Source organism: Panthera uncia, chromosome D2 (assembly GCF_023721935.1).
Source record: "Panthera uncia isolate 11264 chromosome D2, Puncia_PCG_1.0, whole genome shotgun sequence".
NCBI classification, from domain to species: Eukaryota; Metazoa; Chordata; class Mammalia; order Carnivora; family Felidae; genus Panthera; species Panthera uncia.
In genome coordinates, this window is record NC_064818.1 from 14,743,484 (window position 1) to 14,759,717 (window position 16,234).

General features: G+C 42.2%; 1 protein-coding gene across 1 annotated transcript in view; it reads left to right on the forward strand.

The window, feature by feature from the left end:
• The window catches only part of LOC125933102 (pecanex-like protein 2), a 98,740-nt gene that overhangs the window by 64,826 nt on the left and 17,680 nt on the right, over positions 1-16,234 (forward strand). The window contains exon 10 of the mRNA XM_049645982.1: positions 8,702-8,847. Within this exon, the coding sequence (XP_049501939.1) occupies positions 8,702-8,847 (146 nt within the window). The remainder of the gene's footprint in view (positions 1-8,701; positions 8,848-16,234) is intronic.

The window sequence follows — 16,234 nt, forward strand, 5'->3', positions numbered from 1 at the left end:
GCATCATCATCATTATTATTACCAGGGGTAGCATGAGAGCCGTATTTCATTGGTCCTAAACTGATCAGGGAGCGTTGCAAAGATGCCTGCAGCACTGGATCTGGGGGACGGGCGCTCGAGGTTAACATAAATGTAGCATTGCCATCACAGTTTGCTATCATTAAAGGATTAATGAAAATGGAAACTTTCACCTTTTACCCTATATACCACTTGTATTTTTTCCCCACAATGATGTGCTCTCGAATTGCTATTTTTTAAAATTTAAAACATCTCCAAAAGGTAAAAACATATTCCTAGATGTCTAATTTGCATGAAGTGCTATATATAATATTTTATAAACAATCCTGTCTACAAGAATATTGACATTTCCTAGCAGATGAGACGGACGAGACACCAATTATAATACCTTAACATAGTCACCGATCAGCTTACATATTCATTTATTTGGAAGTGTATTTTGACTTAAGAGATGAATATTTGCATACTCCTCATGTATCATGTTCAGAAGTTTTTTTTTTTCAAATGTAAGAATATACATGATTCGTTATGATTCCTGGAATTTTGGCTGCTAAAAAGAGCCACTGTTATAATAGTATCCCGTGTGTGTTTTATACTTTTTTGTCCCTCGAAGTGTTGTTCATATCTAGATTTGACCAGCATTCCATCAGCAGATTAGGAACACTAGGTATGCACAGGGCACACGTTTGGTACCTCAGTACATCTCACATTTGGGATCACATTATCTTTGTAGGACACCTTGGAGGTTAGGTAATATTTAACTTTGGATTTGCCATAGGTGGAAACCAGTGCAGAAGGTCCTGGTATCTGGGGTGTTGGCTGCACCCCTCCCAGCCCAGCACTCCTTTCCCTTGTCCCTTGGTCACTACTGGGATTTCGAGTTCTGTCCACCCCCTCCCCAGCAGCCTCTGCCACGATTTCTGGTAAGCCCACCTGTGCCACCAGAGTCCCTTTCCGCTTCCCAGCGCTGGGTGTGACGGCTCTTAGGAAGGGCACTTGGTGTCGCACAGGACTAACTTCCTGTGGATCTTCTTCTTTCCTCCACCACCTTCAGGAGCTGTCACGACACTTCCGCCCTTCAGAGGAGGCCTCCGGTTTAAATTCAGACAGAACATGTCTGTTCTGATGTCGACATGTAGACCCGGTCACTTACTCTCCTCCACGTAACACGCCCTCATTTATATTTTAGCTTTTATTAAGCACAGTTCATGCTCGAGGTCATAAATCTCACTCTAAAATTCCTTTAAATAACAAATTATTTGACATCCGTTATTACCCATCTTAATTATTTTTGTCAGTGTCCCTTTTCCGATGGCTTCCTCTTCAAATTGGTGTTTTTAATTCGTTTCTTCACGATTGGACTCAGACGTGTCGTCTCTTGAAGTGTTTTGCTGTGCAGATGGCTTTCACTTTACCAAGTGAGCTCTGCCTGAGCTATGGATTCACCTGGGTTCCCCTAAGTGAGATTGCAGAAAGAAACCAGGCTTTTGCCTCTCACGGTCCTCTTCCTAGAGTACGATGTTGGGGGAAGTGATCTGACCTCTCAGAGCCTCAGTTTCTCACATTTTAAATAGGGATAATAACACCTATGTGGAGAATTTCTTATAAGGTTTTGATGATTAGAGATAATATATGGCAAAATTATGCCATATAATCAGTGGCAATGATTAACATCATCAAAATTCTTAATAATTATATGGAACTCTTGAAGGTGCCATTATTTTAAGTTATTTATTTATTTTGAGAAAGAGAGAGAGAGAGAGAGAGAGAGAGAGAGGGAGAGACTGGGAGAGGGGCAGAGAGAAGGAGAGAGAGAGAATCCCAAGCAGGTTCTGTATTGTTGGCACAGGGCCTGAGGTGGGGCCCAGTCCCACAAACCATGAAATCATGACCTGAGCTGAAATTAGGTGTCAGATGCTTAACCAAGCTGAGCCACTCAGGTGCCCCAGAAGATGAAATTATTTGAACAGTAGAACTTTTCAGGTGTCTTGGGGGAGAGGGGTAGACCTTTACATTCTTAAATATTTTAATATTACCAAAAATTATTTCTGGAATGTATTATATACATACTTGCCTACCTTCTTAAGCTGAGTATGCTAATCATCACTTAAGTTGCTCTTGATAATTCAGACTCATGAAGGGAGCCTTGACTTAAATACAGATCCATATGGGGAGGGTGAGCAGTGCACTTACCTTGCTTCTCCAAAAGGGCTTGTGTTCAACTTATGCCCCGCCCTCCCTGTTTTTGATAATTTCTTTTTTGAAATAGTACAATAAACCTTGCTTGCCTGATCTCCCGGGAAATGTGACATGGTGGTTCTTTGGCAAGGCTTAATTGATGAATCAGAGCCAGAAATAGCGTTTTGGCCAGTGCGTCTGTGCCTTCCCATAAATCAGAGACATGGAACGCCTTCTCCATCTCCATTGTGAGTCCTACCCCAGCCAGTCCCGTCATTGCTGATGCTGTCCGGGAGCTCTGCCCTAGACCCCCTCACTCCATACTCTCTGCAGCATTATCCATCTTATACCCTCCCATGCCTCACTTCTCGCTCTTTTTCTAAATATCTAGACATAGAGACGTTTCTACTTGTGTGTGTCACCATGTTCTCATGGCTGGTTTGCTTGTCTGCTCCCTGGGGAGTTGTTTAACCCCTTTAAGCTAGCCACTCTGTCTTGTTATCCTTTGAATTCTCAGCGTGTATTACATATAGGATCCAGCCTCTATAATCCGTACAATAAGTATTTGTTGGATGAAAGAATAAATGAATGATTGAAATGATGAGAGAAATTTGAATTTGAAATTTGTACCAGAAAACAGGCTGAGAATAATTGCTATAATCCACTGAAGAGTTTAGCTCTGAGGTTCCTTGGTATCTAAGGCAAAAAATGAAATTCCACGAAGCTTAGTTTCTCATAAAGGAAGTTGTTATGGGCTGATTTGTACCTCAGAACATGACTGTTTGGGGAGATAGGCTATTTAAAGAAGTAATTAAGTTAAAATGAGGTCATTAGGGTCAAGCCCTAATCCAATATGGCTGGTATCCATTTTTTTTAAGTTTATTTATTTATTTTGAGAGAGACAGAGCACACAAGTTGACGGGGGGGGGGGCGGGGGCGGGCGGGGGGTGCAGAGAGAGAGCGAGAGAATCCCAAGCAGGCTACGTACTGCCAGCCCAGAGTCCAATGTGGGACTCAAACCCACAAACCCTGAGATCATGACCTGAGGCAAAGTCAAGAGCCAGACGCTTAACTGACTGAGCCACCCAGGCGCCCCAGGCAGTATCCTTCTAAGCAGAGAGGATCAGGATGCAGCTACACTTGGAGGAAAGACCATGTAAAGACACAGAGAGAAGACGGCCATTAATAAGCAAAGGAGAAAGGCCTCAGGAGAAACCAATCCTCGATCACAGACTTCCAGCCTTCAGAACATCTCCGTTGTTTCAGCCACCCAGTCTGTGGCACTTTGTTATAGCCACCCTAGCGAACTAACATAGAAGCCAAATCATTTTTTCTTTGCATTAAATTCTGAGATTCTTTTAAACAAGGATTTTTATTTAAGCAGCAATGAATAGCACAATATGCCAGAATCTTTAATAACTTCTGCAAAAGGTAGACATAATCGTCATGTGATTTCTTTTATACTGACCTTCCCTAACAGCAAAGTGTATATAATATTAAACCCCAACTTAAGGACAGTATTTTTCTTATAATTCAGAAAAATGCTATCCTCTGTGCTGCTGCTTGCCCTTGACCTGTTTCCCCATTGTACGTGAATTCCCAGACCACAAAACAGTAAACTGTGGTAACCCTGTGCACATATTTCTTACTGGATTTTTTTGTCCATGGAGCATAAAGGAAAAGGATGCCCTTTGTTGGGGGAGGTTTACTGTAAAGCACAAATCCATTGTCATCAACAGAAGAAGCTCTTCCTGCTGACATGACACCAGGCAGTTTCCACTAAGGTCTCTCTCATGTTGGAATAGAATCCCAGACACAAGCAGCACCTACAGTCTCCACTTTCCTGTAATAGTACAGCCAATCCGTCCTGTATGCGGCCACCCTGTATACTGCCTTCATGATGGACCAGCTGTCCCTGGCAGGGCCTTTTGAATTAATATTTTATGATCTGAATAACTTCATGTTCCATAGCTGAGTCAGTGAATTAGCATCTGGGAACAAAGAGGTGGTAAAATTGGCCTCCTCGGAGAGCTCTGCTGTGGGCTCCAGTGAAGCAGGTGCACTGCCCATATGCGTGCCAGACACTTTGACACCAGTGACTTTCACTGAATTAGGAAAAAAAATCGGCCCAAGTATAACCTTCTGCTTTATAACTCAAGGAGAAATGTGTGCGACCTTTCAATAGCAGCTCCCCCTCCAAGGCTGTCTTCTTTACTGTCCTCATCCCTTTCCTGGTCTCGGCCCTTCTTACCAGTCTCCTGTGTCTTATGGGAGTCAGCCTACAGGAAATTACAGCCTATCTTAAATCCTGTTTGGAAGAATACAGAGCCAAAGCAAACAAATAAAAGTACAGATTAGAATGAGCTAGGACTTTCACTTCTGGGTATATATCCAAAAGAATTAAAGCAGGGACTCAAACAGATATTTCCACGCCCATGCTCATAGCAGCATTCTTACCAATAGCCAGGGGGTGGAAGCGACCCAAGTGTCCATCGACAGATGAACGCATAAACAAAATGTGGTACATCCTTACAATGGAATACTCAACCTTAAAGAGGGAGGAAGTCTGACACAGACTACAACATAGATGAACCTTGAGGACATTATACTAAATGAAATAAGCCAATCACAAAAGGACAAATTCTGTATGATTCCACTTACTGGCGGTACCTACAGTAGTCAAAAACATAGACAGAAAGCAGGAAGGTGGTTATCGGGCTGGGCGCAGAATGAGGAGTCAGTATTTAATGGAGATGGAGTTTCAGTTTGGGAAGATGAAAAAGTTCTAGAGATCTGTTGTATAACAATATGGATATCGTTAATACTACTGAATGGTACACTTACAAATGGTTAAGATGGTAAATTCTGTGTTGTTGCTTTTTTGTTTTTAAGCACAATTGCAAAAAAAACAAAAACAAAAACAGGCTAGAAATAGAAGATCTACAGGGAACTGGGGTGTCCAGAAAAGGCTTCCTGAAAGGCAATGGCCAACAGCAAAGGAGATCGATGGGGGCTTTGTCTTTAATGGCCTCTGCACAGAGAATGGCAAACAGCACGATGTGGCAAGTCTAACAGGAGCCTCTCCACTTAATCTGGGACTCCAAGAAGCCACATCCTACTCTTAGGACTAACTAAACACACTCTGTCAACACCATCCCCACTAAGGGGACTGCATAGAAAGCTGCCTGCCTCAAACTTTGGTGTGGGTTTGCAGCCCTTATTCATCCTGGATCACATGGCTGATCCAAACACCTCACACAAAGAGTTTATGTTAAGATGGTGCCAGCTTGGTATTGCATTCTCGTGCCTAGCAGAAACAAAGGCGAATTTTAATCCTGAAGAGCACAGCTTTAATATTGCTGTCAAGGAATTCATTCAAATAAAGATCCAAGGAAAATATGATTAAGTGAAAAGTTATAAAATATATTAGAAAACATGAGACCATGAATAAGAGCCAGCAAAGTCAACAGAAAGCAGAAACAGACTCTCAGTGGATTTAGAAGTTGTAATGATCAGATTCAGAATATGGATTAAGAATGTTTCACGTGTATAAAAGAAATAAAAGAAGGGATTGCAAATGTCAGAAGCAAAAGGCCACATAATGACCAAACAGATCTGAAAAAGCACCAGATACTAGAAATGACCCATATATAATAAAAATAAATCTTTAAGGGATTTAATGGGAGATTTGACACGTAAGATCTGAAACAATTATGTACGTGTAGCACCAAGAGATGAAGAGGTAAATAGGAAAGAAGGTTAAGAAGCGTGGAGGTCAGGGGCATCTGGGTGTCTCAGTCGGTTAAGCATCTGACTCTTGATTTCAACTCAGGTCACGATCTTACCATTCGTGGGTTCGAGCTCCATGTCTGGCTCTGCGCTGACTGTGCAGAGCCTGCTTGGGATTCCTTCCCTCTCTCCCTTTCTCTCTGCCCCTCCCCTGTTCTCTCCTTCTCTCTCTCTCTCTCTCTCTCTCTCTCTCTCTAAATAAATAAATAAACATTAAAAAAAAAGAAATTTATTTAAAAAAAAAAAAAAAAAGGAAAGAAGCATGGAGGTCAGGACAAGAAGGTTTACTGTTTTCCTTGTTGGAGTTCCAGAGGAGATGAAGGGAAGAGCAACAAAGCAAATATAATTTAAAATTTAAAGTTTAAGATAACCCACAGATACAGGCATTAGTGCCTTGGCAAACTGGTGAGGAAGGGACAAACATTTTAGTAAATGGCGCTGTGACAATAGTGTTCTTTATGGGAAAGAAAACAGACCCTTATCTCATATCATGTACAGAAACCCCTGGTAGATGCATAACTGAAATGTGAAAGGCAAAGTATATAATTTTAAGTACAATTATATAATCAAATACCCTTACGACTCTGGGTAGAAAGGGATTTGATAAACAAGGTACCAAAAGTGCAAAACTTTTGTACTTTACAGGAAAAAATGGATAAATGAGATTTCACTTAGATTAAGAACACCTGTTTATCAGTAACACCATAAGGAAAGTGAAAAGACAAGCCATAAACTGGGAAAATATCTGTAACACGCATGATTAATAAAGGTCTTGACCATATGGGTACATATATGCATATATACACACACATGCACACGTAGACACATATAAGCTAATAAAAGACAAACAAGCAGCCAAAAACTAAAAGTGGACGAAGATGCTCAACTTCATTAATAATGAGGGAAATGCAAATTAGAATAAATTTGAAATATTTTATATGCCAGATTAGCAACAACTAAAAAGTACCTGATGCTATCAAATGTTGGTGCGGATGGGGAGCGACACGATGTTTGTCTGCTGTTAGTGGGAGTACAGACTGATAGAATCACTTTAGAAATCTTATTTTTCCAAGGTGTTTTCTAGTAAATTGAACATTTCCATATCCAGTAATTGCATTTGTGCGCTTTCTGGAAGCGTCCATTTGCTTCCTAGTAAAGCTGAACGTGTGGTACAGCTGAACATTTGCATTCTTAGCAATTCCATTCCTAAGTGTATGTTAGGTGTCTGTTCTAAAGAAATCCTTGCACATATGTACCAGGAGACATTTCCAAAAATGTTCATAGCAGTGTAATAGTAAAAAAAATTTTTTTTGAAAAAAAAAAAAGACCCTAAATATCCAACAGTAAAGCAGATAAGTAAATTATGGCATGTCCGTATAATGCAGTATTATTCAACTGTGAAAATAGATGCCACAGCTGTAAAACAGCATGGATCAGGCTCAGGAACATAATGTGGAATGGAAGGGAACAAAGGCGAGTTGCAGAAGCATACATAGGCTGTGGTTTCATATCCACGAGGTTCAAAAACATAAACAGTATAGAAGTTATGGATGTAATAAGCAGAGTAAAACAGAAGAAAACAAAAGGAATGATAAACACCAAACTCAGGACAGTGATGATCCCTGAAGGAATAGGGAAGGAGAGGTGTCCGCGGTGTGGCCCCCAGGGAACTTCTATGCTAGCGGTAATGCCCTTTTTGTTATACTGGGTGATAGCCACACAGCTATTCACTCAATTGGGGTTCGTGGGGTTTTTTTAATACTCTACACACATTTAAAAGATATGTATTTGCATTGATTCAATATTGAATGAAACTATTCATTTTTAAAAAGCATGGTACCCTAGGGGCACCTGGGTGGCTCAGTTGGCTAAGCATCTGACTCTTGATTTTGTGTCAGGTCATGATCTCACGTTTTCTGGGATTTAGTCCCATGTCGGGCCCTGGCATGCATTCAGCATCTGGTTTTGAGTCTGTGAGACAGTTGAATGTCTAAGAGGTGTCTTCTTACAGGCAATAGGCTGCCACAGACTGAGTCCACCGTATTCTTTTTTATTTTCCTATTCCCAACCTTGTGCCGGGCTCAGAAGAGTTACTCATTAAGTATGTTAGACGAATCAATGAAGAGGAATTTTCTTTTCAAAATTAAATTCTTCTCCACAAGATTAGAGCCAACCAGAAATGAATCTGGGCTTAAAACATTTTGAATCTGGAATTAAATTTTCCTGTTTCTATTTTATTGGTTTAGATTTTTTCTATAGATATTTCCGTTTTTTCTTATATCAGGCCTCACCAATGACCTACAAAATTGGCAATGAAAATTTTTTTACTCTTAGTAAAATTTAAATATTTATTCTGATGTTGCATTAAATAACATATCTTTAAAAAATTAATCCATTTAAGATCTTTAGTTAAATTCTGATCTTTTATGAGAACTATTTTCATGGCAGTTTCTTGGCCTTAATTAACATCAGTGTTTTGATGGGAGTAGCATAAATTTAATGGTACGTTATAACGGAATGGAAGTGTGTTGGTAAGAAAGACCCTTTTTGTTGATCATTATCTTTCTCTTAGAGTACCCTTTTTAATGAAATATGTTGGTTTACATTTCAGAATTTGAACATCTGCTTTCTATACTGTTTTATTATGAGGTACGTTTATGACAATAACATGTCAGTATGAAACCCTTTCTCTGTTGTTTCTTTTGGTATGTAAAAGCATCTGAGTCAGGATCTGGAAGACTCGTCATGTTCTTCAACACAAGGAAAATTTAACCGAGAGCAGTTTTACAAGTTTATCATTTTCCCTGGCAAGTGGATTAAAGTCTGGTATGATCGACTTACCTTGTTGGCGTTACTTGATCGGTAAGCCACTGAGCATGCAAACGTACGGAGAAGACACAATGGGGGCATAACAGGGCACTCACATGCTTATAAAAAAGAAATTGCCACTTGCTAAGGTTCTCTGGAACATTTTCAAGAGGTATGGCTTTTGTGCTGCAAACCCAAAGGCGAAGCCGTGAGATCTTGACCACTGGAGAAATTGTAATTTAGCAATTACAGTAGGAGATTAGAGAATTGGGGGAACACTGTTCAGATTTAAGGTCGGCTCTGGGGACAGTATTATGTGTTGGTCTATTCACGGTTTGCCACATTTTTGTAGGAGGGCTTGGGGTTCATGGGTAGTGTGGGGCCTGGCTGACTGGATGCGGGCAGGGGGAGAGGAGGGCGGATGGAGCCCTGTGATTTCTAGCTTTTCTCCTCAACAGCTGAGGCTACTTCTCACTCTTGTCTGAGATACACTAATTGGAACATTAATCTCTCCTTTAAACCCTTTACTCTTTCTCATCTCTTCTTTCCATTGTTTGTCAAGATGAAACGCAGGGTTGAAGATGCAGTCGCTGGGCGGGGAGGGAGAAGAGGGAGGGAGAAGGTCCAGTTAGTTAAAGCACGGTGGAGACGGGGCCGGGTTGGGAACTTCCCATATCCATCCCTGCCCCCGACCTCACGATATACAAAGGACGGGATTTTCATCTTCAGGGGCTGTGCAGTTCTGATGGGAGTGTTGGTTTGAAAATCGAAGATGGCTTGAGGCACCTGGGTGGCTCAGTCAGTTAAGCATCTGACTTTGGCTCAGGTCGCCATCTCATGGTTTGTGAGTTCGAGCCCTGCATCAGGCTCTCTGCTGTCAGTGCAGAGCCTGCCTCAGATCCTCTGTCCCCTTCTCTCTGCTGCTCCTTTACTCTCTCTTTCTCTCTCAAAAATAAATAAACATTTAAAAAAGAAAAGAAGATTCAACATGCCTTTACTGACACTGTCATCAGCAAATGTGGAGTTTCACAGTTAAATGCCAGCCAGTGGGGGCGGCGGGAAAGCTGATTGCCTGCCATCCTATGGTTGGTCCCTCAGTGACTGATTGTTATAGTAATGTCTTACTAAAAAACTATAGTCATGCAAAATTACAACAGTAAATTTCAGGACCCACAAGTCAGGGAATGGAGTTATAATGGTTTTTCTAACAACACTACGTCACCCCAGAGGCACACACTTAAGATGAACATTTCAAACATAACTGGAATCATCCAAAATAACACATCCTGTTAGATGAGTTAGTTTTAGGTTTTTTTTTTTTTTGAAATATTAATTTTTTTTTCTGTTTAAAAGGAATTGCTGAAAGTTGGACTACCTCGTGTTAGCCCTTCATATTAAAAACGAATGTTTCTGTACATTTCTAGGTGTACATTATTTAAATGCACTCAGTGGCAACAGATTAACTGAAAATCTAATTAAAGTCTGGAAAAGGATGATGAGGATTATTACAGTTTTAAAAAGTTTACAGTTTTATAGTTTTAATCGCTTCTGTTGCAGTGGGTTTGAATTCAGTGTTAAGGGATTTGTAGAGACAGCATTACGTTCTTAGGCATGGGTCACTCAGCTGGTACAGGGAGCCCCTGGGGATCAAGCCCCGTGCCACCACTTACCCGTGCTGTGATCTAAGGATGACTGTGAAACCTCCCTGTTCCTCAGCTTCCTGTCTGCTAAATGGGGATCATCTATATACAGGGAGATTATGAGGTTTAAATAAAATTAGCTATGGAAAGTGTCCTTTAAATATTAGCTGCTGTTGCTGTTATTATGACCTGGAATGTGGCCCAGAACCCAGAAAGAAGAAAAATAAATAAAAATAAAATAAAATTAGTGTAGCCAAAGTAGATGCTGTCAAGTCCAGACACATTTAGGCCCTTAATTCGTAGGGGAAATCATCCTGTTTTCAGAGCCCATATCAGCCTACTTTCAGGCATCTCCCAGCACACGTGGGGATCTGGTTTTCCAGTTCACGGTCAATTAAGAGGGGAGATCAGACGACATGAGGCCCGAACTGACAGCAAGCACAGAGGAAGAAAAGCCCAAACACTAACCTAGAAAAACCAAGCAGCTTGGGACCTTTGCAGGGAGAGTGTATTCCCCAAACAGGACCGTGGACCAGAATCACCTGGGAGCTTTGTGACAATACAGATTCTAGGAGTGAGAAGTCACCACTTCAGCATGGCCTTGAGTACAGTGTAGGGCTGTATTATGGCATCCCTCGCCAGCTCACCTTCTTTGTGAGGACAGTTATGATCTGAAAGGCCTGTTTAAGAAAGCAGGAACTTACACAATACATTTTTTATGATGATTGTAAAATTCCAAAAGGCATCAATAAATTACCTTTTGACATTCATTGGGGGACATTATATTTAAAATCCCCCATGGATTAATGAACTTGAGTTGCCAAATTAAAGTTTATAAGGAAGTTATGCATAATAAAAAACAAACCGTAAGGGTTGAGCAGGAAGTAGAAGAAATTGGTGAATTAAAAGCACTGAAATTGAGCTAATCATTGCTATAAACTCTCATAGCTTAAGGCTTTCTGCTTCATAATTTTCAACTTTACTCTGGAACTCAGGCTGATTTTCCTTGAAAATACTTCCTTATTCTCTGATTGTACCTTCACGGTTCCTGTGATTTCAACATCTCCTATTTGCTTTTGGTTTGGCATTCATTCTACTCAGGTGTTTTTGGACTTGTCCTTAATCTCCTTTATTTTCTCTTATACAGTTTTTATTCTGCTATTACCCCATCATGCAAAACACATAGGTTTTATTTTCATTTCTCTAGTTACGATCTAAAATAAAATAAAAAGCTAAAATAAAAAGCTGCCCATCTGGGCATCGTTTTATTCATTTTTTCATTAATTCAACAAATTTAGTAAAAGGAAAAACCACCCAAACCACAGGCACCTGCTCCATGTGAGGCTCTGCACTGGGCACTGAGAACAGAGCAGTGAGTGGAACAGGTGTGGTCCCTACCCTCACGGGGCTTGTATTCTACTGCATGAGACAGGCTGAAATAGAGTGGAATAGGTGCCGTGAAGGACACACATAAAGGCCTGGGGTAGAGGAAAGTGGGGGACAAGGGACACCACGTCAGAACAGGTGGTTGCGGAAGTGTTTCCTGAGGAGGAAACATGCACACCAAGATAGATATAAGGCGAGGAGGCAGCCCCGTAACAAGTAGGGGGAGAATCGTTCATGCTCTTCAAACAATCTCATTGTCAGTGTCGCCATCTTGAGAACACGCTCTCATCTCTCCCATCCTCGAAAGTCCTTTTGGCCCACTTTCCCGCCAACCACTGTCTGGTATCTCTGTGCTCTTTTGCAGCAAAACTCCGTGAAGAGCTGCCTGTGCTTGTTTGTCTTCTCTCTTCTCTCATTTTCTCATAAACCCATATGTTTGCTTCCCGACTCCAACACTGCACTTGTCAAGGTCACCGTTGACTTCACTGGTCAGTCATCATTTTACTAGACCCATTTACCACCTTTGACAGAGTCGATCCTCCTCCTTGGTATGCTTCCTCTCTTGGCTTCCAGGATCCAGCCCTCTCTTGGTTTTCCTTCTGCCTAGCTGGTTACTGCTTCACGGGACAGTCACCCGTGCAGGTAGCCTCTGCCTCCTGACCCCCTTGATTTTGGGTGCTTCACGGCCCTTGGTCTCGGTCTCCTTTCTTTCTCTGTCTACCCTCTTTTCTTTAGTGATTGCATTTAGTCTCATGGCTTTAAATACCGCCGAGGTGCCAACAACTAAGATTTGGACCTCCCTCCTGAATTGCAGACTTGTCTCTCCATCTACCAGCCTGACATCTCATGACCACAGTCCAAAACTGAGTTCTTTACCACTGCCCCGTCTCCCTTCTGCTCCACCAGCTGTCTTCCCCACCTCAGCTGACGACAACCCCATCCTTCTAATTTCTCAGGTTAAACATCTTGGAGTCAACCTTGTATCTTCTTTTCTTTTACACCCTCAGTCAGCCTCTCACAGGGAATCGTGTTCACTGTTTCTCCAGATGTATCTGCTACATCTTCCCACCTTTCATGTGACCACCCTTGTCTGAGCTACCTTTGTCTCTCATCAGGGCCACTGCAATAGCATCTCCTGCCTCTACCTGTTCTCCCTGTGCACTGTTTTTTTTTTTTTTTTTTTTTTGAGTTTATTTATTTATTTGGAGAGAGACGGGGTGGGGAGGGGCAGAGAGGGAGAGAGAGAATCCCAAGCAGGCTCTGCACTGTCAGCACAGAGCCTGACATGGGGCTCGATCCCACGAACCATGAGATCATGACCTGAGTAGAGATCAAGAGTCAGACGCTTAACCAATGGAGCCACCTAGGTGCCCCCCTCCCTGTACAATATTGTAACATGCTGTTCTGCTGACCACCCTGCGGTGCCCCCCATTTCACTCATGAATGAAAGCCAAAGTGCTCAGAATGCCTCAGAGTCCCCATGATCTAGCCACTGCTTTGCTCTCTGACCTCACTTCCTGCTACTGCCATGGACTCCTTCCCACCCATACGGGTCTTCCTGCCATTCTTCACCAAGCCAGGCGTTCCTCCAGCCTTGAGGGCTTTGCATTGTCTGTTCCCTCTCCTCTCCTCTCAGATATCTGCGTGGCCATCCCCCTCGCCTTTCAATTTTTTTTTTTTCAACATTTTTTATTTATTTTTGGGACAGAGAGAGACAGAGCATGAACGGGGGAGGGGCAGAGAGAGAGGGAGACACAGAATCGGAAACAGGCTCCAGGCTCCGGGCCATCAGCCCAGAGCCCGACGCGGGGCTCGAACTCACGGACCGCGAGATCGTGACCTGGCTGAAGTCGGACGCTTAACCGACTGCGCCACCCAGGCGCCCCTCCCCCTCGCCTTTCAAGTAGCACTTCCCTGTGGGGCTTAGCCTGACCTTCCTGCTTAAAATTACAGCAGTTCCCCACCCCCACCGCCACAGTTCTTCTCACCTTCTGATCATTTTTTGATTGCGTGAATCATCCTCAAACGCTGTCTAATATCCTTATGCAGTGTGCGTATTACTTATTTCATGCCATGGCCCTCTGGAAGGAGTGCTCCAAAAGTTCTGCTCAGTGATGTATTCCAAGCCTCTGGAGCAGTGCTGAGCCCTCTTGAGTGACCAAACAAATCAACCTCCCTTCGCAAACCAGCTCCCCTTCCCAACTTCTGCCATTGATGTTGCCATGATCCTTTCTTCCCCACATTGAAATCTTGAGACCTTCTTTGTTCTTTCAGCCAGCCTTTCACTGTGCACAATCCATTCCTTTCTGCCCTGCTCTGTGCTGTGTCTTGACATCACATTGCCTCTCCAGTTTCCCACTGCCCTCTCAGGCCCTCGTTCCTTCTCCCCTGGAGTGTTGTTTATCCCACTCTGCTCTATTTCCTCTCCAGTGCATCTTGTCAGCCTCTGCCAGATAAATCTTTCTGACTTATCTGTACTGCCTCAATCACAGAACTCCTTGCCCAGTGAGTAAACTTTTTAACCCGATATTGAAATACAGATGCATAAGGAGCCGTGAGAGTGGAGTCATGGGGTGCTGGGGCAGAGGAATGGAGTCGTGCTGGGGGAGAAACCGGTGGTGGGGGGGAATATTTTTCAGGAACGTTATTTTTCCCTCCTAAATAGGAAAAATGTCTGGTCATTTAACTGAAATTTTTGATTTAAAAAAATTTTCCTAAGCTTTAGATATCTTTAAGTATACAGTGAAATGTTATGAGCACACTAAAAACTACATAACGGATTTTATGGACCTGAACTAACAAAATATATTCAGCTCTATAAAAAGCACATAGTGGAAAACAAACAAAAAAAAAAATCCCATAAATTTTCCTTTCCACCAAAGGAGGAATCTTGGTCCCCCCAGGAGTTGTTTTTTTTTCTTTTAACTTTCAACTTGAGCATGATAATATCTGAGTTCTTCACATTCTATGCGTCTTGCTTCTATACATCTCAAGTGCCTGATTAAAAAATAAGCAAAAGGTATGAACAGACACCTCACCAAAGGAGATATACAGGTAGCAAATAAGCATATGCAGTGACATTCCACGTCGTATCATTGGGGAATTGCAAAGGTAAACAATAGTGATATGTACTGCACCCTGATTAGCATGGCCAAATCCAAAGCACCAACCACACCAAGTGTAGCCGAGGATGTGGAACAGTAGGAACTCCCTTCATAGTTAGAGGGAATCCAAGATGGCAAGGCCATTTTGGAAGATAGCTTGGTGGCTTCTTGCAAAACTGAACATGTTCTTACCATGGGATCCAGCAGTCATGCTCCTTGGTGCAAATGAGTTGAAAGCTTTGGCTAACACAAAAACCTACATATGGATATTTATAGAAGCTTTATTCATAGTTGCCAAGACTCAGAAACAACCAAGTTGTTCTTCAATAGGTGAAAGGGTAAACCATGGTACATCCATACACCATATGGATGTATTCCATATACTAAAATAGTATTCAGTGATAAAAAGAAATGAGCTATCAAGCCATATAAAGATATGAAGGAAGCTTGAATGCATCTTACTAAGTGAGAGAAACTGACCTGAAAAGGCTACCCGCTGTATGATTCCAACTGTATGACATTCTGGAAAGGAAAATCTGTGGGGACATAAAAAGATCAGTGGTTGCCAGAGGTTGGGGGAAAGCAGGGTAAGTAGGCAGAAAAGGATTTTTAGGGCAGTAAAAATAATCTACATGATACTGTAATGGTGGATACATTTCACTACACATTTGTCCAAACGCATAGAATGTACAACACCAAGAATGAACCATAATGTAGACTCCTGACTTTGGTTGATAACAATGTGTCAATGTTGGTTGGTCGATAGTAACAAATGTACCACTCTGGTGGGGGATGTCGATGGGGAGGGGGCGGGTGTGTGTGTGTGTGTGCGCGTGTTTGCGGGGTGGGCTATGCGAGAACTCTTTGTACTTTCCCTCACTTTTGCTGTGAATCTGAAACTGCTCTTACAAAATAAAGTATATTAATTTGGAAAAACACAGGAGTGCCTGCTTGCCAGGAGTACAGTAGATACCTGTCCCGTTCTGAAAATCATTTAATGGGACAGATCGGTATGTTCCTGAGCGACAATTGGCGAGGTAAAAAAATATGCGTATCATTCTTGGGCTTCCTGGATGACTCGGCTGAGCATCCGACTCTTGATTTCGGTTTAGGTCATGATCTCACGGTTCGTGAGTTCAAGCCCCGTGTTGGGCTCTGTGCTGAGCGTGGAGCCTGCTTAAGATTTGCTCTCTCTCTCTCTCTCTCTCTCTCTCTCTTTCCATCTGCTCCTCTCCCCCACTCATGCTCTCTCTCTCTTTCAAAATAAATAAATAAACATTAAAAAAACCAATATGCTCAGCTTTCTTGGGA